This window comes from Girardinichthys multiradiatus, chromosome 22 (genome assembly GCF_021462225.1).
Source record: "Girardinichthys multiradiatus isolate DD_20200921_A chromosome 22, DD_fGirMul_XY1, whole genome shotgun sequence".
Taxonomy (NCBI): Eukaryota; Metazoa; Chordata; class Actinopteri; order Cyprinodontiformes; family Goodeidae; genus Girardinichthys; species Girardinichthys multiradiatus.
Window position 1 is genome coordinate 18,330,251 of NC_061814.1, and position 23,143 is coordinate 18,353,393.

Consider the following 23,143-nt stretch of genomic DNA (forward strand, 5'->3'; position numbering starts at 1 on the left):
GCTGCAGGTGAAAATATGGGAAAAGTTTGGTCATGTTGCATGTTGCAAACCTCATGGAGCTCGAATAAAAATGTAAAGAACAGAATACTATGTCATGATTACGCTTCTAGGTTTCAGATCTTTAGTTTATGATCATTCCTGCCACCCCAGAAGGAGGGACATTTTTAATACGTGGCAGACGCCTGGCGTTAGTTTGGAGGAGCTATTCAACAAAACCGTCTGGGCTCGTGTCACTGCGGGGCTACGCACAAAAACTACAACTTCCCCTAGATTACACACTGGACGGCCCCCCAACCACCCCCCCAAAGTAGCTCCAAACTGTACGCATGTGTGCCTGCACGTAGCATTCAGGCTGAGACTCTCAGAAATCCAGCCCTAAACTCCAGATAGCCAACAGTTCACCGAAACATCACAGAGAGGAGGATCTTCTCCCCGTTGATTCGGCGGGTCCTTCCCGAGGAAGTGAGACTTACTTGAGAGGACACAGCGGCTGAGGTCACGGTCCTGCTAGCTACAGGATGCTCTGGACGAGGTAAATACCGCCTGATGGATCAGATAGCAGAGGAATAGGATCAGGCCTGTTTACACATTAGGTAGTTATTCTCTCGATTAACAGTTAAACACTGTGTTTTATACCTAGATTAGCTTTAACAGGGAGCGTTAACTCATTTAGCTGGAAACTAAGTTATCTATACAGCTTCAGAGATTGGGAATAGCGGCCAGAGGAAGCTGACGTTGGTACAAAGTAGGGAAATGCCTAAGTCATTTTACACAGAAAAACTGGAGACAAATGAAAACTATGTGTGGTTCTGCCCGCGTCGTTGGCATTTTATGGCATGCCAGTGCAATGTAGCGTGGGATGCTGCTGCTCTCACTTTGCATTGTTTTATTTCAGATAAAAACATCTAAATACGTATTCTACAATGCGGGATACTGGAGTGAAACACATTATTATGGCTGCATTGTTATAAAGGGGAATAAAAAAAAACAAAAAAACAAAACTACAAGTAGTGAGGCATCTTTAGTTGTAAATAAATAAACCAATCTCTGCAGCATAGACTGTGGGTAAACAGACAACATCTGGCTTTATTAAGTTAAAGAAGCCCTGATTCTTGTTAGTTTGTACATTTTACTTTGGCTTTGAGCAGGTTAGGACTCCATCGGAGGGATGTCAGCTCGCACATGAGTTTCCACGGAGGGGAGGGGCGAAGACGTGGCAGTCCTATCCTTTTCCATTGATATCCTGGGCTTATTCACTCCACGGTGTCAGTTAGAGTAAAACTAAAAGGAGATATTTGTATGGACGTCTCACTGCCAGGAAGCTGCTAAAGACACCCCATATTCAAAGAAAACATATACAAAATGGTTACATTCATCAGTGTGTAGTGTAAAGGCGGAAGTGAGGTATTCACAATGTAAATCTGGTGTAGTTAACGTAGAAGCGGATCAGTCATTGGCAATTGAAAAGTTAGCTTTTTGTTTAGTGTGAATTGTATGTGCTGATATGAAATATTATTTTAGGAATTATACATTAATAACGGATGGGTGAAAGATTCTCAGAAGTATCCCTATTAATTTTAAACAACTTTAGCTTATATCTGCTTGTAAAAAATAATTTATTTCTGTCAAAATCTACGGATTAGGTTTTAAATTATACATTGACAATCATATTTATAGAAAAAAAAACTTTTAGGATTAAACATCATTATTATAAAAAACAACAACAACTTACCTTTAGAATAATTCATTGTGGAAAAAAGACTAATATAGTTAATTATGTCAAAGGGAATGGCATTTTCCTACAATTGGTCTGCAAATACTTTATTATTGACAACATATAACATGAGACAAATTGTGAGTCACATTGAGCTGTATTTTCAATCTTCACTCTAGTAGATTTGTTTTGCATATTTCATAGGCTAAACAAATCAAAAAGCTGCTTGCAGTGCTCATCTGTCAGTACAACTATTGTTTGTTTTTATTGATCACATCAGAAAATGAGTGACTGATCCTTTAAAGTAACCTGATTTTGGAAAATAATATACCTGAAGAACTGTCAGTCACAATCTGCTGGTGCTGTTTTTTTTTTTTTTTTTCAAAAACAGAAGTGGGGAACTTTTTGGAAAGAGTTGCAGTTTTTATCCTGATATTACGCTCAGAATTAGACAACACAATCACAGGAAAGTCTGTAGCTGTCACCCTGTCATTACATTGATTGATTACAATAATCAGTTGTAGCTTTCAGTTGTACATTTTTATGCATGTGGCCAGTTTAACTCAGTTTTGGTTGAATGGGAGGTGTTCCAATATATTCTTAACTTGTCGTTGCAGCTTGCTGTTGACCTATTTTAAAAACCAACAAGCCAGAACCTGTCTGAACCTGTAGTCTGCTTCTAGCTTGATGCTCAGCAGAACGGCAAAGAATCATATTTTCTTGGATAAACTTTAGGTTGCCAGTGGGTCAATGCATTTAATTTATATTTCTTTATATTTCGCTTGGAATACATTTTTATTTCACTGTAGAGTAGCCGGCACAGTGGTTGTTAAATCCATTGACTCTTAGCAAGAAGGTTTCGAATTCAAACGTGAATTGTGCGGATCGTCTGTGTTTTTGTGAGTCCTCCACATGCCTCTGTGGGTTCTCATTCACCCTCACAAAATTTGCCCATTTGGCTGTGTTTAAACAGAACATGGGTGTGAGTGTGCACTGTGTGTGTTAGTCTTTGCTCTGGCAATAGACAGGTGACCTTATGTCTTACTCAACTAAAACATCTAAAGAATTAAGTATACATTAAAAAGAATCTAGTCCAGCTGGGTTTAAGTTTTGATCAACCATGAGCTGTGTGTGTGTGTGTGTGTGTGTGTGTGTGTGTGTATGTTTTCACAGCTGCATTCCTCTCAGGCCCGATGGCTTCTAGGATTTAGGGCTAATCCAAAATCTAAAGCTGAACCAGGCAAACTGACACCAACTACAAACTTATTTTTTGCTTCTCTGACAAGGTTGTGGCGCTGGATAAATGCCTATATGCTTTTTAGTTATATGCGTTTATCCTTTTTTTGTTTTATTTCGCGTATCTAAATTTGTGTTTCACATGGAAACGTCGTTCTCTTTTTATTATTCAGTTCATTCCCAATACTAAAGGCGTATTTCCTCCAGTTCAATGCGAGTTCACCTGAACTTTAAGATAATTACTATGGATGAAACTTTATTAAGACAAATATGAAAAAAATAATGGCCTAACACACAGAAATAAAACTATATATGTGTTGGGTTTATGATTATTGATTGATTAATCTTGATCAATAATTATAATTACAAATCATAATCTGACAAAATCAACTTCTTAACCAAAATCCTCATTTATGAATCGAGACCAGAGATGTTTCTGGTGTTGTAATTGTGGCTCAACGCCTTTGACAATTACAACCGTTAAATACTCCGTAATAATTAATAACTATTGCCGGAGATGTCACTGTTTAATCGACTGTTTCTGCCGAAACGTGTGGAACGTTAACCTTATTTTGACTGACGAATCACTTTCGCACACAATGAACACCAAACGCTCTCTCTTTATCTATGTGAATATTTATTAGTTTTCACCTACTTAACATGCAAAGTTCTACAAACACAGGGGTAACACATCTAACTAAGCAAAATTCAACAAACGACAGTGGGATGTATTGAATCAACCAGCAGTTTATGGCAAAAACAGAAGAAGGAATGAGAATATGAAAAGGGGTGTGGTGGCGAGTGGTGGGGGTTGGAGCGCAGCTCCGACTGTACTCAGTGATCTTCTGATCATAAAACTTACCCCCCAACTCCCACAAAGGATTGTAATTTTTGGCGGCAATCTAGCACGGTGAGGTTGAAGACAAAGGGGAAATGGAGAATTTTACCATGAGGTTGTTTAACAGTCCAGTCTTACAACGCACCCGCATTGACTCTCAGATGGTGAAACACAAGCAGATCTAGGAACGCGGCGGCTCCCGATATCAACATAACACATCAAAGTTTCAATAAGCAAGGTTACATGCACCTATTATTCAGAACACATGAGATCCTAACCAGCGATTCTGATCGCTCTACACCTCTGACCCTGCCCAGGCCTTCTAATAAAGAAATAAACGATTAAATAAAAGATGGGTTTTACTTGGTGAAGCCTCCTTCTGGGTCAGCGAGAGAGAGGGAAAACGGGGGGGGGGGGGCTGAGTGTTGTGCGCGTCCGCAGTTACACTCCAAGAGAGCGGTCAGTCCCGTCCTTTGGTCTTCTTGACGGAAAGGAAAAAATAGGAGCTGACCATCAGCAGTCGACTAGGGGTGAAACACGATGGCGGTTCGTTTCCTCGAACTCCGTGTTTTTAGTTACGTGTTAAACTCACGTCTTCGACCGGCAAAGTGAAATTTCTGGCCTTTCTAGTCCAGAAACCTCAGTTATGACTTGTTCGTTGGCCAACGAGAGAGAGAAATAAATGAAGACTCCACGTGGGATCTCTTTTACTTCCAAGGACGCTCCAGTTGCGTGGTAACCTTGTCAAGATTGCCAGCTGAAAGCGGGGTTTTCAACATGGAGGCCTCCATATATAGCGCCCTGTGACGTCAGACTTGGGGCGTGTCATATCAGCCGCCATGTCCTGGATACAAAATGGCCGAAAGCAGCAGGAGGCCTGGTGTCTGTGCAAGTAGTCCAATATTCAGCAACAAGTGGTCCAACATATGATAGAAAATATAAAAGTGCAAATGCTGAAATCTGTAATCATGCAAGCAGCTTGAAGTTTTTTCCTTAGCTAATTAGATATGTTGTTCGTTTTTCAGAAAAGTAGAGCCTGTTACAAAATCTGTAATATATAGTCTGCGGAGAAATTGACGGATATGTTGTTTTCTTGTTAAAGGACAGCCATCTTATGACATTAATCAGAGTAGCAATGAAGAGAAAAAAGGAAAATAACAACATGAGGTCAAAACTGGTAGGTCAAGCAGTCTTGGTAATGATCTGTAGAGACTCAAGGTTTCTTATGCCTGATTACAAGCAAGACCTCGCAGTCTGCACATCAGGAGCCTGAAACCTGATAAATAATCCTTAGATAATAACTGATAATTGATAATAATTACAAGTTGAATGTGTGCTGAGAAGTGGGTCTGATTCAGATGAATTCATCCTCTTTCAGAATGGAGCTCCCATGTTGGTGTTTATTGCTGCTGAGCTGCCTGCAGTCGCTCTCAGCCCACAATGATTTCTTCACCTCCATAGGTAACATACACACCCCTCTGGGTATTCATTTCACCAGATCTGTAGAAGTAAACAGTTCAGTATTGGAACACGTGCAACTCATGAAAGGATGATATTCACTAATGCATTGTGCAATTCATACATGTGCATTTGATTTGTCACCCCTCAGGCCAGATGACAGATCTGCTGTACACTGAAAAAGACCTTGTTACGTCTCTGAAGGATTACATCAGAGCGGAGGAGAGCAAACTGGAGCGGGTCAAGCGGTGAGTTTGTGGACAGAAGGTTGCACAAAGGCAGAACTCGACAAAAACAAGAGAAAAAGATGAAAATGTTCAGTCTGTGCAGCAAAGCGTTTTGCATGTCACTGTCATCATACAGTCAGGTTATAATGACATTTCTCAACCTTTAAAAGCGATAAAGATTTCAAGTTACAGACACAAAGTCTCCATCTTCAACAGGTACGTTATCTCTTAGCTTTAAGCTATCTTGACACAATAAACAGGGACTCCACAGTGTGAACCCCCAGGTAAAATTAACAAAAGTCAACAAGTATGCTTTTGCTCTGTGTGAAGCTGTACTGTAGCAAGAAAAGGATCCCAATCGCACATATAAGCTGTGTAAAAGCTACATATAACTACATAGATAGATAGATAGATAGATAGATAGATAGATAGATAGATAGATAGATAGATAGATAGATAGATAGATAGATAGATAGATAGATAGATAGATAGATAGATAGATAGATAGATAGATAGATAGATAGATAGATAGATAGATAGATAGATAGATAGATAGATAGATAGATAGATAGATAGATAGATAGATAGATAGATAGATAGATAGAAACTTTATTTCAGACTCAAGGTCTGGCTAAAAACAAAACAAAAAATAGGAAAAGAAACAACCACATGACATAAATACATCAAAATCAACTACGTAAAATTTTACAAAAGACAATAGTACATTGGCTTCACATCTGACAATGGTATCGTGTGGAGCCATGATAATCTTATTCTCAGATTTATTTAGACGATAAAAAACGCGTACATGAGATTTCTAAGCACAGCCTGCAGAGTGCTGACTCCTGCTTGCACCACAACATCTCTGTCTTAACAGAAGTACTCTATATGCTTCACTGAAGGGAACCTGAAGTATTTTCAGACCTGTCTTTTTATATTCTGACCACAAGTATGCTTTAAAAAGATAGATTTTTACCTCATCCGATTACAAATTGAATTTACGTGAAAATGTTCGCCTGAGCGTACAACATTCGACACTACTTACTGATATCATCATCATCGTCTGTCAGGTCTTCTGTAACAACATAAGCAAGATATTTCTTTTTTTTTTTTTTACTGATCGCAACTATAATGTCTGACAGCTTAAATGATACAAAATGTAAAATATTTATCCTTTTTAGTTTGACAGATTGTAACCTCACTCTAACAGACACTGTACTTGAAACAGTGCTTTACACCAAACACAGTACATACATTCAACAGCTGTTGAAGACCAGTACTTAATGGACTAAAAACCACAAGATCATCTGCATACATAATATGATTCACTAAAGGATTTCCAATAAAACAACTAGTGTTACATAGAACAGGTGATAGGATTCCTCCCTGCCCAACACCATTGCACACACTGAATGGGGATGACGCACTACAGTCCCTTTCTACCTGCATAGTCTGGTTAGCATACCAGTAAGCCTTGAAGTAGTCTCACAAGTAGACATAGGTACCCCTCTATGGCTCCGTTTATTGTGAATCACTGTATGAATTCGCTTAAAACATAAATAAATAAAAAATACTGCAATTCACATGATCTAAAGCTGTTGACGCTTTACAAACATCAATAATAATTCAATTCAGTCTCCAGGAACCCTACAAGTGAATTCAATTGAATCATACAAATAGACAAGAGGACTAATGAGCTCTTCCATGCTTTTTCAATGTTTCTCTTTAAGCATTTATACAAAGGTCAGTGCCATTTTAGTCCTAAAGCCAAACTGTTTTTCCTTAGTAATGTTGTCTATCCCATATGCTTTGTTGTCAGTCAACATGTGTATAGGCTGCTACACCTTATGTGACATGATTATTATTGAACTGTCATATTTAACATTGTCCACACTTTACATATCACTTTTGACACAGTTACATAACGTACTCTAATGTTGTTGCCATTGTTTAGCAATATTGTCAGCCTGCACTTATTATTTCTTTCCAGAAATCAACATTATTACTTCTGAGCCATTTCCTAATTCTTCCTAATAAAGCCCAAAGCATATTTCTATTGTGCATTAGTGAATTTCTTATGCTCAAACAAGGTCCCCTGCCTATGTCTACCTGCCATGGTCAGTGCCTGTGTAGCCTTACAGGCTTCTGTATGATAGTCTGCTACATATTTAATCCAGCCAGTCCTAAAAAGATGTCTCTTCTCTTTATACTTGTAGAAAGGCATACTAGCAGCATTCATTGCATACAGAATACATAAAGCAGAGCTGATTGGTGCTGTATCTCTGTACACCCAACACCCTACACAAAATTGCACCCTTAGGTAATTGAATATTGCATAATTTTATATTATAAATTCAGAATAAGCTATGAGGTCATCCTTTGGCAGGGAGGCCCAATCTAGTTTTTCTGAAGTTGCATTATTTCTATTTCTAATCACTGCTGGCAGTTGTTCCATGTTAACAGAGGTACATGATCAGGGGTGGCAGCCCCATACAAAGCCCTGATACGTTTGAGTGAAGCATGAGCTTCCGCTGTGATCCAGCCATGAGGTGGTATCCGAGGCTTCACTGATGTAGGTGTAGCTGTATGCAGGCAGAAGCACTTTGCTCGACAGTATTAGACGGTTATCTTGACAAAGCTGTTCCAAGTGGTTAGCAAACAATGAGCATCTGTCTGAAATATCTGCGGTCATGTCCAACATAGACAAAAGATAAGATTTAAACCAAATGTGGTCATTGTGAAGAATTTGACTATTATACACATAAGTTAATTGCTAAGTTCAGAAACAGTTTCACGTTTTTACAATGCAGCTCTAGTCAAAAAGTCAATCAGGTGATAGTCATCTTAATCCATTATATTTGTATTTTAATTCTGATTAGTACTCTTGAACTGTCTCACTTTTTGGGTGATAGGTGGGCTGACAAGTTGGATTCCTTGACAGCAACAGCCACGCAGGACCCTGAGGGTTTTTTGGGCCACCCTGTCAATGCCTTCAAACTGATGAAGAGGCTGAACACCGAGTGGGGGAACCTTGAGAGTCTTGTGCTTAGTGACACCACTGATGGTATGGATTACTGAGAAGTACTTGCATTAACAGCTAGCGTTTGAATTCACTAATTCTAGGTTGTGCGAAGTTTAACATTTGGGCCATCCACATTTATGGGCACTTTTGGTAAAGATCTGTCAAATGCCTTAAAATAAAATGATCTTTTATTTTACTAGCATATTCTCACACTGGACAAATGAGAGAAATTCAACCTTTGGATTTATTCAGTGGGAGTAATACTACATTTAGGGTGTATTCATACCAGGAAAGTCCTTTGGTCCACTTGGTTGGTCTGGACCAAAAGTGGACTTTATTTTTTTCGTTTGGTGCGCTTTGCTTTCACATTGTACTTTTTGCAAAACAAAGCCACATGGGTGACAATCATTGCTCCCATTGGACAGAAATGACGGGGGCGGGACAGAGCACAGACCTGGAAATGGAGGAAAACAACTATGGAAGTGCTGCATGCAGCGTCTCTTTCTGCATATTTGTGCCGTTATTACAGCTGCAATATGATTGTGAGGGTCAAGGGCCGCTCATTCAACACAGGTTTTGCTATGTTTTATTTACAATTTTGGAACCCCATCGGAGCATGCGTGCTGCAAGCCAACGCGTAAAAATTGAGAGAAATACATTGTTGCTGGGTGGTACTGCTAATACTATAGTAACAAGTATCACTGGTTTTCTTACCATTTCCAAAGTCACAGCAGTACATGAAAACGTAAGCTGAGACAATCAAGGCAAAAAAAGCTTACTGTTACATTATTGCAGCATAGAGTGGCATCCTGGGCTCACCAGGTTTTCATAACAACCATTTTTTGTAAGGTTTTTAGACATCATTAACAGAGGTGCCAGTAGTAATGCAGAGTCTTGTAAATTAGGAGATGGTGAATATTTCTTTATTATGATTCCGGTTTTTACTTGGCCTTCTTGATATCTTGTGTTTAACTTTAAATTAATTCAAGCTAAGTTTTACACTTGATTCCATTGTGTGGCTGGTTCTCATTTCCATTTATTATGTATACACTCACCGGCCACTTTATTAGGTACACCTTGCTAGTACTGGGTTGGACCCCCTTTTGCCTTCAGAACTGCCTTAATTCGTCGTGGCATAAATTCAACAAGGTACTGGAAACATTCCTCAGAGAGTTTGGTCCATATTGACATGATAGCATCATGCAGATGCTGCAGATTTGTCGGCTGCACATCCATGATGTGAATCTCCCGTTCCACCACATCCCAAAGGTGCTCTATTGGGTTGATATCTGGTGACTGTGGAGGCCATTTGAGTCCAGTGAACTCATTGTCATGTTCAAGAAACCAGTCTGAGATGATTCGTGCTTTATGACATGGCGCGTTGTCCTGCTGGAAGTAACCATCAGAAGATGGGTACTCTGTGGTCATAAAGGGATGGACATGGTCAGCAACAATATCTCAGGTAGGCTGTGGTGTTGACACGATGCTCAATTGGTACTAAGGAGCCCAAAGTGTGCCAAGAAAATATCCCCCACACCATTACACCACCATCACCAGCCTGAACCGTTGATACAAGGCAGGATGGATCCATGCTTTCATGTTGTTGACGCCAAATTCTGACCCTACCATCTGAATGTCGCAGCAGAAATGGAGACTCATCAGACCAGGCAATGTTTTTCCAATCTTCTATTATCCAATTTTGGTGAGCCTGTGCGAATCGTAGCCTCAGTTTCCTGTTCTTAGCTGACAGGAATGGCAGCCTGTGTGGTCTTCTGCTGCTGTAGCCCATCCGCCTCAAGGTTCGATGTGTTGTGCCTTGTTGTGGTTGTAATGAGTTGTTATTTGAGTTACTGTTGCCTTTCTATCAGCTCGAACCAGTCTGGCCATTCTCCTCTGACCTCTGGCATCAACAAGGCATTTGATCCCACAGAACTGCAGCTCACTGGATATTTTCTCTTTTTCGGACCATTCTCTGTAAACCCTAGAGATGGTAGTGCGTGGAAAATCCCAGTAGATCAGCAGTTTCTAAAAAAATACTCAGACCAGCCTGTCAACAACCAACAACCATGCCACGTTCAAAGTCACTTAAATCGCCTTTCTTCCCAATTCTGATGCTCGGTTTGAACTGCAGCAGATCGTCTTGACCATGTCTACATGCCTAAATGCATTGAGTTGCTGCCATGTGATTGGCTGATTAGAAATTTGTGTTAACGAGCAGTTGGACAGGTGTACCTAATAAAGTGGCTGGTGAGTGTATGCTTTGCTTTTTACAATTACATTTCTCATTTTAGATTTAAAAAGTCACTACTTGCAGGATTTATTGGTCTCATAACTGGGTTTATACCCTTACAGAAAACTTGCTTCCTCATCTTTTCTGTCATGTGCAATACTTGCAGGATTTATCTCCAACTTGACCATCCAAAGGCAGTACTTTCCCACAGAGGAGGACCAGACTGGGGCTGCTAAAGCTCTTCTCCGGTTACAAGACACCTACAATCTAGATGCCAACACTATTTCTACAGGAAACCTACCTGGTAAAAAACATTAAATCAGTACATTGTCACATATAGTATTCAGGAGTCATAGAGTGACTCATTTTTCCTGGTGGTCCAGTCTTAGTTCAAACATTCTGTTTTTTTTTTGTTTTTTTTTGCTCACCAGGAGTGATGCACAAGAGCCAGATGACAGTGGAGGATTGTTATGAGCTGGGTAAAATCGCCTACTCAGACGCTGATTATTACCACACAGAGCTGTGGATGGCCCAGGCCCTGAAACAGCTCGATGAGGGAGAGGAGTCCACCATAGACAAGGTGACAGTGCTGGACTATCTGAGTTACTCTATCTACCAGCAGGGGGAGATAGAGCGAGCGCTGGACTACACCCTGAGGCTGCTTGAACTGGGTAAACTACCTTCAACAGTATTGTGGAACTGAATTAAATCCAATTTGTTGCCTGATGTAATTTACTGTTCGTGGTGACATCATCATCTTTACTGTTATTTCTTTTCCACTTTTTCAGACCCAGAGCACCAGCGTGCCAAGGGTAACGTGAAATACTTTGAGTTCCAGTTGGAGAAGCAGAAAACAGCAGGGGAAAACGCTCCGAAAAAAGAGGAGCGAGGAAAAAGAGACACAACCGAAAAGAAGAAGAAGTCGAAGAAATCTTTCTCTCTGATACCAGAGAGGAAGAAGTATGAGATGCTTTGTCGAGGAGAGGGTATTAGGATGGTGAGGATGGACAGCACCAAAGATAACTGAGAGCATCTAACTTGTATCTACAACTCAGTTTTAATTCCTTTCTCACCATTAGACCCCACGCAGACAGAGCCAGCTGTTCTGTCGATATCACGACAACAATCGCAACCCCAGGTTTGTGCTGGCACCTGTCAAACAGCAAGACGAGTGGGACCGCCCCTACATCGTTCGCTACCTCGACATCATCTCGGACGCAGAAATCGAGAAAATCAAGCAGCTGGCAAAACCACGGGTAAGTAACTCAGAGCAGAAGAGCATTTACAGTAGGTTGTATGTGACTGAACACGTTGAGGGGTGGCGGATCAAAGCCACGAGGCTTGTTTGATGGCTTAGAAAAGCATGCAGGCAGGCACATGTGCCTCAGTGTGGGGGTTAAATCATGTCCCTGGCTTCACAGCTGCGCAGGGCAACCATCTCCAACCCCATCACTGGAGTGCTGGAGACAGCTTCTTACAGGATCAGCAAAAGGTAAGATGGAGGTTATAGGAGAGATCTTTCAGGGGATTTTCCCCCCCTAAAAATGAATCCCGATTTCGTCTTTGGACTCCCATCTGTCCAGAGCTCCGCTGTGCTGCTCCTCTAAAGCCTAAAGACTCCTGAGCTGAACCTGATCTGAACAGAGAAAAAGGTTTTACAGCTTATAAAGTATCTTGTAAAAAGATTTCTAACCCTTTTTTATATTTAGTTATAACCACAAACCTCAATGTATCTTTATTGGGATTTAATGTGATACACAAAGTAGCACACAATTGTGAAGTAGAACCAAAATGGCTTTCAGTTCTTTTACAAATAAAGCCTGTTGGAATGTGTCTCTACCAGCTTCCCTCATCTGGCAAGTTTTGTGTCAAACATTTTAACTCATGAATGTACAAAATTTAATTGCAGCTCTATGCTTTTAGTTTTGGAGCCTCTTACATGTTTTCTATAAAGGTTGGCCTCCATCCATCTTACCATCAGCTCTGACCAGCTTACATGTCAATGCTGAAGAAAAGCATCCCCACAGCATGATACTGCCACCACCATGGGGGATGGTTTGTTCTGGTGATGTACAGTGTTTTCCACCACACACAGGCCAAAAAGTAAAAATGTACAAATCCCCTGAGCACAGTACTTTCTTTTATATGTGTGCTGTGTCTCCTACACAGCTATTAGCAAACTTTAACCAGGACTTCTTGTGGCTTTATTCTTACCACTCTTCCATAAAAACTGCTAAGGTGACCTCACAAGTCATTTGTTTGCACTGCAGTTACACAACTTTATTTAGGGGTTCAGGGTAAAGGGGCTGACTCCTATTCATATAACACATTTCAGGTCTTCATTTGTTAAAAAAAAGTTTGAAAACCATGTATTCTTTTCCTTCCACCTCACACATGCTCCATCATGTGTTGGGTTATCACATAAAATCCCAATAAAATACATAGAAGTTTGTGGTTGTAAAATGTGGTAAACTCAGGAGGGAAGAATACATTTTGCTAGGCACCTTGGACTATTGCTAACCATCTCTATTTTACACCTTGCTTCGGTTTGTGAAAAGGTTGTGGTTTATTTTAAACCAATCAATCTCCAGCTCAGGAGTCTGTAACAGAAAGGTAACACAACCAGCTGAAGGAGAGGGAAATGTGTTACGTTTTCTGCTAGTTTATATTAACATAGTTGCTTTGTCTGCCATGAGGCGTATCAGGCTGTCAATGAATAAATAATGAACATCTAGAAGTCCAGTATGGCCTCATGGAATAGTCTGCTTCTTATTAATAACATCAACAACCAGTGACCCCATCTGCTTTTTTTCTCTCTCTCTCTTTTCTATCTCTTATTCCATCTGTCCGGCTCTGTCTGTCTTCTTTTTTTTTTTTTTCCTTCCTCCTTTTTTATTTCTTGTACTCTTCCTCCATGCCCTTGTCCCCTCTGGAACTACCATAGCTAAGGCGAGCCACGGTGCATGACCCTCAAACTGGGAAACTTACCACAGCCCAGTACAGAGTCTCCAAGAGGTAAGGGGTCACAGGTCAGCAGGTCCTCATCCAGCTTCCTTTTTTAACTTTGTCAACTGGCTGGCTTTGTTTGACCTTTGCACTGAAACATGCAAATACTTAGATGGAAAACTAACAATAAAGGGTTTTATTATTACAGATTAAAACAATCTGTTTAAACCAAGATAATTAAACCCTTTGTAATTCATCCTACTGGATGATTTGGAACTTTTTTTAAACTCTTATTCATTTTCAGTTATTTTTCCCTACAGGAAGGAATGACATGCCATAATGGCTGCTGTGGTACAGCTATACATCTTTTGCTTGTTTTTTTTAACTTTACTTTCAGCAGCAGAGGTGAAGTGATTTTCAAGGCCTTAGATTGAGAACAATTTTAAATGCCCAGATTTCAATTATCTCTTTTAAAACTAAATAACAGGCTCCGCAGGCAACTTGCAACCCCGCACCTCTTTGGTTTTACTGCTACTGGTAATTAATGCCACTGCACATGGATGTCAGGGTGGGGTGTCCCTTTGATGTTTTTCCTGGATGTACGTGCGAGCCAGCATGTCGTTTTAGATATGGGCTAGGGTTAGTGAGTGAGAAACCAGAGGAACAGATGGAAGACCTTTAAGCTAGCTCAGGATACACAACTTGACCTGCCATCACAAAAAAATAACTCATCACAAAAACACATTAAAAAATACCTCTCGACCCTCAAAATGGGGCAGCGGATATTTAAACCCTTTCCTTAAGCAGGGATGCTGTCTTCTTAACTTTTCATGTCTAAAAGCATCTCCTTATTTTAGGAGGTGGAATTAATTGTTATGTCACATGTAATGGAAACTCTGTTGTTACTAGTATGACTGGTTTGATGTAGACATTGTGGGTTTTTACTGCTTCTTCCATAACAATGACAATAAAACATTTTTTATTTAAGATGCTGAATTGAACATTAATTTAGAATAGTGACACCCAAGAAAAAATATTCAATGTGCTCCCCAACCGGACTACTAAAGTGCTCAAACCTGTACCCTGAACTGACTGGAGTTTATTGGGCTCTTCCCAGTTTCTTCACACGTTTCCTCCCGATTTTTATAAAAAAAATTAACTTAATTTTCTTTTTGAGTTTTTTTTTTGGCATGCTTCGAGCATGGCATGGCTTTGGTAGCTTTACTGAAGAATTCTTTACTGCCATCTAGCGGACAAATGTGTATCCTACAATAAATGTCCTCCGTCTAAATGGCTGTGCTTTACCTCCATTGTTGCAGTGCTTGGCTCACAGCCGATGAAGATCCTGTGATTGAAAGGATCAATGAGAGGATCGAGGACATCACAGGTCTGGAAATGGACACAGCAGAAGAACTTCAGGTAAAGTCCTATTTAACTGTTATAGATAGAAAACCTGTCTTACACAGGGTAAAAATAAGTTAAAAGCCTGTATTGTTTCTAACATCATGAGACATATGGATGTTAAATATCGACATTAATACTGAAAAAAGTCAAGTAATTTAACCAACCAAACAAAAACAAAAAAAGAATAGACCTTTTAAAAATTTCTAGCTAATTCTTTCACATGATTCTGGGCTTATTTCTGCATCTGTTAAATATAAACAGCATGTGGTTTTCCTTTGATTTCGAAGGTTGCAAATTACGGTGTTGGAGGGCAGTATGAACCTCACTTTGACTTCGGAAGGGTAAGCTTTTAATCACTGAAAGTCGATTTCTGTTGTTGAACAGTGGCATTTATATAACATGACATTACATTTGGTGTTTGACACTTCTACAGAAAGATGAACCAGATGCCTTTAAAGAACTGGGAACTGGAAATCGGATTGCAACGTGGCTCTTTTATGTAAGTAATCACATGCAAACACCAGAGCTTGCTTTAAATGTTCCATAGAGGCGTTTTATTTCACTCCTATGAATAATGTGCCACAAATGCGGTGTCAGTCTATTTTAGATTGTTATTATGATGCTTTTTAGTAGTCGCAGGTGTTGGACTGTGTGTGAAATAAATTATTTGTTTCTGTTGGAATCTTGGCAGCTATTGGAGCTATCAATGGTTATTTTTATTTCTTCAAATAAAAGTCATAAAAAATGGAATAATATGCATGAAATGTCATTGTTTTTCTTTATAAATCTTAAACGATACAATATACATATACACTTCTTTTTCAATGCATAATTTACTTAAGTTTAAAAGTTTAAGTTTGGAACTTAAATTACATTTTAATTAGATCAAACCATTTGTCTCTCAAAATGTACAAAGCCTCATGAACTTGACAGTAACAATACATGTTTATATACCACATATCTTTAATGAAACACTGTTACCTTTTTATTTTAATTTATTCTATATTTTCATCAACAGCTAAATGTATTCATCAGTATTGGTATTCTCTGTTATTGACTGTAGCTTATAAATAATTCCTCTATTTGATATTCCTGAATCATATGAATAAAATCTAATAGTACTGAAATTAAATCCAGATACGTAAATCATAAATAAACATAGCACTGCCTTCTCTGATGCAGTAGCCTTATTTTAACTTGCTTTATTTGTGTCAGATGAGTGACGTGACTGCAGGGGGAGCCACAGTATTCCCTGATGTAGGCGCCGCAGTTTGGCCTAAAAAGGTAACCACAAACTTGAATGTGCATGCTAGCTTAGATTCAATTAGATCAAGAGCTGCTGCTAACCTCTGTCATTGATTTCAGGGTACTGCTGTGTTCTGGTATAATCTGTTTGCCAGTGGGGAAGGAGACTACAGCACTCGGCATGCAGCCTGTCCAGTGTTGGTGGGCAACAAGTGGGGTGAGTTCCTCGTTTGAATGTCAGACCTTTGGTATTTATTATAAAACAGGATTGGAGGTAACTTCAGGGTTTTATGCTTCTTCATTTAGGCTCTAGGCTTGTATTAATTACACAAAGAATGCACTGCTAAAGTATTTACACCCCCGTTAACTTTTCCACATTTTATCACTTTACTACCTTTAACTTTTATGTATTTTCTTGGGATTTTATGAGACAGATCAAAATAAAGCAGTGGCGAATTCTAGCAGGTGTGCTAGGTTTTTTTGTCCTGCTGGGAGAGGTTTGCTTCCAGTACTGGCCTGTGTAAAGCTTCTTCCATTTATCAGCTCTGACCTACAACCCCCTCCCAGCTGAAGAAAAGCTTCCCCACAGGATGACGCTGCTACCACCATGTTTCACTGTGGGAATGATATTTTTTGCTACACCTAGCGCTTTGGATGTTGGCTGAAATGTTAAATATGGTCTACTGTGACCAGAGCACCCCCTTTCTCATAAAATCCCAGTAAAATGCATTAAAATTTGTGAGAGGAACCTGTGACAATGTGAAAACGTTCGAGGAGCATGTATACCTTTGCAAGACAGTCTAAATGAACTAACTAAATTATTCTCAAGATCATGGCTATACTTTTTCTTTCTTTTAGTATCAAACAAGTGGATCCACGAACGAGGTCAGGAGTGGCGGCGACCCTGCGGTCTGAACGAAACTGAATGATGTGAAAAAAAAAGAAAAAAGAACTACCCTTCCTATCAAATCTCCTATCCCTCTCCCTTTCTCGTTAACCACCGAGGACCAGAGAACACTGCAGCACATCACAGATGATCCATGGGATCCAAATGGCTCCCTTCCTACCTGCCTGTCTGACTGTCAGCAAACAATGTGTGCCCCTCCCCCCCCCCCCCCCCCCCCCCAACCTGTTTTCTGTCTGTGAGCCCAGAGATTGTTTTGATAACATCGAGCCCCCTGGGCAGCATCTGCGTCGCTGTGACAGATAACATGTTCTTAGGGTTGTCGGATTGGTTTTGAGAAACACTCGAGCTTTGTTCACTCCCACGAGTCTTTCGTTGCACTCTGAATGAACTCCAGCTCTGTGGTGAGGTTTTCCTTCAGTTTGTGACTGCAGGGGCCAGCTTCCCCCACTTTAAAGTGAACTGTAAAGCGTTTTTTTCACATTTTTATGTGGCCTGTCTGATTTATTTTGTTTGACCCTTGGCCCTTAGAGTGTTTTAGTGCACTTTTTTTATCATTGTTAGCTGGACTTTATCGAGTATATTCGAGTGTAAAACTCCAGTAGGTTCACTGAATTGTCTTTTTTATATCTCTAATATTTAAAATCTTGTCTTGGCTTCACAGAGTTTGTCATTAAACACCTAAGATGGTGCATGAACAAACAGAAATCCCCTGTTACAGTTACAAGGAGTATTCAGAGCAAAGTTTTCATCTTTTGCTAAATCTATGCAATACCTTATCACATATAGCACATTATGTGATTTGCCACATTCCCCCCTCTCCCTCCAGTGTTTACAACGTGGCAACAACAAAGACCATAAATGGGGATTTGCTTAAACAAAATGTGTTTATGAAGTCATGGAAAGTCCCATCTAAATACGCTCCAAGCAGTCTATTGTGCCATTTTGTTAGTTCAAATGGGTCATCCTGTATAAAGTTTAAAGTCAAATGAATAATTATCAGCTGGTTTTCAGTAAATATGAGCAACAGAACAAACACTAACCGGAACAGCCTGAAATTCTCTTTTTTTTTATCAGTGATTGATGGCAATAAGGGTGAAAATATTTGGTTTTCCAGACATGCATTTTATTTATATGACCCAGTCAACCTTTAACTGTATTTTCTATAATAAAGACCTTTTACTGATAGAAAACCCAATTATTGTGTATCTGTATTTAGTTTCAGGGGTTGGTTTGGGTGGTATTAAATTTAAGTGAAGGTAGAGAAACATGCAATAACCATGTGGTGCAATTGCAGTTTTTTTATATGTTTATATTTTCCTAGGGCCCCAAGGCCACAACAAGGTAAAAAATTAGCTTTTTCTGGATATCCAGTCAGTGGGAATGGGTTTAACACTACATTCTAAAGACTTGCTAACATACACCTTTAATAGCATATTTAGATTGGCCAGACAACAGCTGCAAGGCTCTATACCAAACAGACAATTTGACATAGATGCAACTTTTACTATATTTGTCACAGCACAAAAAACGGAATATTTAATATTTGTTTTAGCATCACAGTGAATTTGAATATCATTGAAAATAATTTCAGTTATTCCATTTCAAAACACTCAAGGACACTGAGTGATTAGAGATAAATGAGGAACAAACACTGTCATAATGTTAACTGCCGACCTGACCCATATGCAGAGAACGACCAGAGACAGATGAGATTAGTGAATATTTATTTAAACAAATGATCCTGGGAACGGGAAACAAGACTGGAACCGTCTGGTAGCGAATTCCAGAGTTTTGGAGCAGAGCAGGAGAAAGCTCTGCTCTCTATGGTGCTGAGGCAGGCAGGAGGCTCAATAAAGTGGAGGGAGTTGGAAGATCTGAGGGTCTGAGACATGAGAAGGAGATCAGAAAGGTAGGAAGGGGTGAGTTTGTGGGTGTCCTTGAATGCATACAGAAGGATTTTGAATTGGATTCTGAATTTAACAGGAAGCCAGTGGAGCTGCTGCAAGACTGGGGTGATGTGCTAAAATGAGGGGTTTTGGGTAATGATACGAGCAGCTGAGTTCTGAACCATTTAAAGCTTATTGAGAGCTTATAAGATCCACTTTATTGTTCCTGTAGGGAAATCTGCTTCCAACCAGGTAAATTGTAAATTACACCTTCACAAAGTCAAAATCGCTCAGGTGGGTAAGTCAAAAAACAGGAAATGATGAAACAGAGATGAAATTGTGACTTATAACTGACAACCACAAATTCAGTTTCTCAGATTTTTCTTGTAGAAATATTGTGTTATGGTCTAAAAGGTCATAGATAAGACTGCTGACCATCTCCCCGTATTGATTGCTTCACAATCCCTTGTACAGATGATACACTTGGCCCCGTCTTTCAGTGTTTAACCCTGTCTCTCCTAGACATAGCTACTGACTGAGCTTTGTGACTAACTGTATGTGCTCTCTTTTATACTCTAGATTTGAAAACTGGCTCAGAGTTCATCTGCTTAGCTGTCTTGACTTCCTAGAGGAAGCCACTAAAGGACCTACTACATGTGAATTGGCGCTATATAAATAAATTGAATTGAACTGAATTGAAGCTCTGGTTTTTCCATTGTGCATTTATTTCTACAACACATTTTCCCCCCAAAAAGCATTTTTATAGTGAAAGTTGGATTGTGAAGCAAAGCCCATCTAATATTTAAGTGAAATTGTCAGTCCTCTTCCTCCATGATTGTATCAGCCATGAGGTTGCTTTAATATTTCTGTACTGAAACTCCTTTATTAAGTCTATTATTTAAATTTTATTTTTTTTATATTTTCTAAGATGTCAGGTTTAGCTTGTTATCAACTGTAAGTTGTAATGATTAAAATGATCAATCAACCTAAAGTAGGCTATTATTAGGTCAACAAATTGTAGTGGGCGTGCATGGGGCCTCAGAAGGAGGGGCTCGCCCAGGGTGCCATTCATGCAAGAACTGCCACTGGTCCAGGACTAATCAGAGAGTCATTTGCTCATCCAGCCTTCTGTGAGGTCGGAAGGACAAGGCCAAGTGGGAGGCAAAGAGAAAGAGGAGCAACAGCGTCTCTTAAACGAGAGAGATCCGATTTAGCTTAAATACACTTCAGTTTCCAGGATAGGCGCACACATCAAATCTTCAGAAGTACCGGGGCAAGATGATGACCCAGATAGAGACAACGGTGCACTATGATAACGGGTACGAGGATGAATACATGATACAGGAAGATGAATGGGACAGGGACATGCTGCTGGACCCTGCCTGGGAGCAACAGCAGAGGAAAGTATGTCTGTTTAGTTAGTGGAACTTAATTAGCTTTACTTTGCCACCTTTGATACAAAAAGCTGACAATTGAATCTCAATGTGGTTTCTATTATTTAAATTATGGTTAAATATTTTAATCTGAATCTGTTTGATTTTGCTTCAATGTCAAATGTATCTGATGATTGTCAAAAGAGCAGCCAACTTAACTGCACAACTTCTGAAATAGCGCAACTGCAACAGATTTATCCGGTTAACTTCTTTTCAAAATAAAACACCTGATGGCAAAAATCAAAGTAAAGGGTTTCAGATGCACCAGCCAGGCACCAGCTCCCCCGTGAACCTGTACGGAAAAGGCGGGTATAGAAAATGGCTGAATGAATGGATAGAGTTTCAGACGTTAAAAAAATTAGTTATAAAAATAAAAAGAATAATTTTCTTATATCTGTCAATATTTTTTATATGGGAAAAAAACCATAAGTGATTTAATAAAGTTTTCTAAACTTCAACAAATATTTAAATCACAAAAAGTCTATAAAATTATTCTACACTGTATTTCCTTGTTTCATTGTTGCAAGTTGCAGCACGATTATTTACATTGATTTAATTTGTTTTATCAGTCCGCCTCAACCTCCAAAGTCTAACACTGCTCTCCTTAAGATCATTTTCTTACTGGGAGCTTAGCCAATCTATTTGATGAGACGCAAAGACATTTTGAAGTATTCCCTATTGCGCTGTATTTCACCTTTATTCATACAGGTCAATGTCATTGACACATAAGGTCTTATTTTTAAGAGCAACCCATTTTAAATAGACATAGAAGACAGCAATGTGTTGAAAAAAAACCATAGAAAGTGCAATTCATTACAACAAATGAACTGAAAAACACAATAGAAAATAGAATAGAAAATAAAAAACAGTAGCAATAAAACATAAAGAACAGGAGCACAAATACAGTGATGCTTTCTCAATTGTTATTAAATATGTTTCAAACACTTCTGTTCAGTGAGGTTCCAAGTAAAAGTTGTAAAAATCATTTGGTTCCTTGCTTAGTTTCCATATGTATTGAAGGAGCACTGAATATAGAAAAAAGCACGGACTGTAGATCTCTGTTTAAGCAACTTATAGGAAGTTAGATATAATAGTGGAATGCCAGTTATTGACTTGCAATAAAATTATACCAATACAACAGGCTGTGTGGACAATTAAGCCAAGTCAACAAATGATGTTTCAATCATGTGATGAATCTCAGCGCTCTATGATAATCAGCGTCCAACTTCTGTTGGAGCCGAGAATGTTTACATAAATGATTTCACCATAATCAGTGTGAGGTAAATGATAAATACAAATGTGCTTTATAGATGGAAAAAAAATTTACTTTAGCAATACAGAAAAAGAATTATGAGGTAGTACAAAAATGCTATTAAACAATATAAAGGACCCAAGATGCAAAATGATCATAACTAAAATAGAATTTCTAATAAAACGTAGAAATGAGTTATACAAATAATAAATGTTTCCCAATGTGCAAAGTGCACATGGGAAACATTTTCAGGTTATAGTTTTATTTTGAAAAGCGGCTCACACAATTTCCGATGCAGTTCTCCTTACATGACGTCAACTTGATGGGTTCCAATGAGGGCGACTTTGACGGACGGATGCGGCGGGTACCACACCGCCTAACAATAGCCGTTCCGTTCCTGCGGCTCCACAGACCGCTGCCTCTCCACTGATACGCGCGGAATGCGGGCTGTCAACAGATGCTTCTGACAAACGATGACGCTCTTGGGATTAGGACGGACGCTGCATCTAATTTTAACCAGGGGACCAAAAGGCATTATAGTAGCGTTAATCCAGTGTCCTTGGCGCGGGATTCTTTTGTTTATAGAGATCGCGCAAAAATAAATGGAAGTTTACCAGCACCAGCTCAACTCGATATAGCCTAGGTCTCCCGCACTGTCAGTTGGGGGTTTTCAGGGCTTTAAGACTTGGCTTTGGCGTTAAAACTGCGGCTGCAACAGCACCATGTCCCCTATAACCCATCTCTGGCCCTCACAGGGATGATGACGATATGTGTATTTTTAGGAATACAAGAAGCTAAATGATAGGCACATTTCTTGTACTTTTTAAATTTTTTTACCAATCATAAAGTTGCCTTGAGCTCACTTTGGAGTAGGCATGAGATTGTCATAGGATGTTAACCTTAAGTAAGAAATACTGGGGTTCCACAGCAGTATCACAACATTTAAATTAAAACTTCTAAAATTATACAGAGCTGTGGGAAAGGATTTGCCCTCTTTCAGATTTTTGTTGGAGTTTTTGTTGTTTTGTGACAATTGTTTCTGATCATCAAACAATGTGAGGAATTTGCCCTAAAAGGAAAAGTAATTTCCTTGTTGTTACATTGCAAATAAACTGTAATTAACCACATTTTTAGGAAAGCTTAATTTTTCTAGTCACACTCGTGTCTAATTTCTGCCAGACTTGCAGAATCAAGAAAAAGCTTAAATAGGACCTGTCTGACAACATGAAGTAGGCCAACTGATCTCAAGCTACAAGACATAAATATATCTAAACAACTCAAGAAACAAAGTCAATTATTAGTCTGGAAATTGTTTAAAAGCCTTTTCTAAGGCTTAATGATCTAG

General features: G+C 39.3%; 2 protein-coding genes across 5 annotated transcripts in view; both read left to right on the forward strand.

The window, feature by feature from the left end:
- The first annotated feature begins 324 nt into the window (after positions 1–324).
- Positions 325–18,422, forward strand: p4ha1b (prolyl 4-hydroxylase, alpha polypeptide I b). Of its 4 annotated transcripts, XM_047352083.1 has the most exons (16): positions 325–532; positions 5,167–5,249; positions 5,398–5,494; positions 8,386–8,537; positions 10,892–11,029; positions 11,157–11,396; positions 11,514–11,722; positions 11,805–11,981; positions 12,147–12,217; positions 13,675–13,740; positions 14,991–15,090; positions 15,363–15,416; positions 15,509–15,574; positions 16,291–16,359; positions 16,441–16,537; positions 17,179–18,422. In XM_047352083.1, the coding sequence occupies exons 1-16, from the start codon at positions 519–521 to the stop codon at positions 17,247–17,249; spliced, it is 1,704 nt and encodes a 567-aa protein (XP_047208039.1). In that variant the 5' UTR covers positions 325–518; the 3' UTR covers positions 17,250–18,422. The 4 variants fall into 4 exon arrangements, with proteins under 4 accessions (XP_047208039.1, XP_047208037.1, XP_047208038.1 ...); XM_047352081.1 differs by lacking the exon at positions 12,147–12,217 and having other exon boundaries at positions 326–532; positions 13,670–13,740; XM_047352082.1 differs by lacking the exon at positions 13,675–13,740 and having other exon boundaries at positions 327–593.
- Positions 18,423–20,240: 1,818 nt separating this feature from the next.
- actn2b (actinin, alpha 2b) overlaps positions 20,241–23,143 on the forward strand; it is a 30,971-nt gene continuing 28,068 nt past the window's right edge. The window contains exon 1 of the mRNA XM_047350942.1: positions 20,241–20,517. Within this exon, the coding sequence (XP_047206898.1) occupies positions 20,392–20,517 (126 nt within the window). The 5' untranslated portion in view covers positions 20,241–20,391. The remainder of the gene's footprint in view (positions 20,518–23,143) is intronic.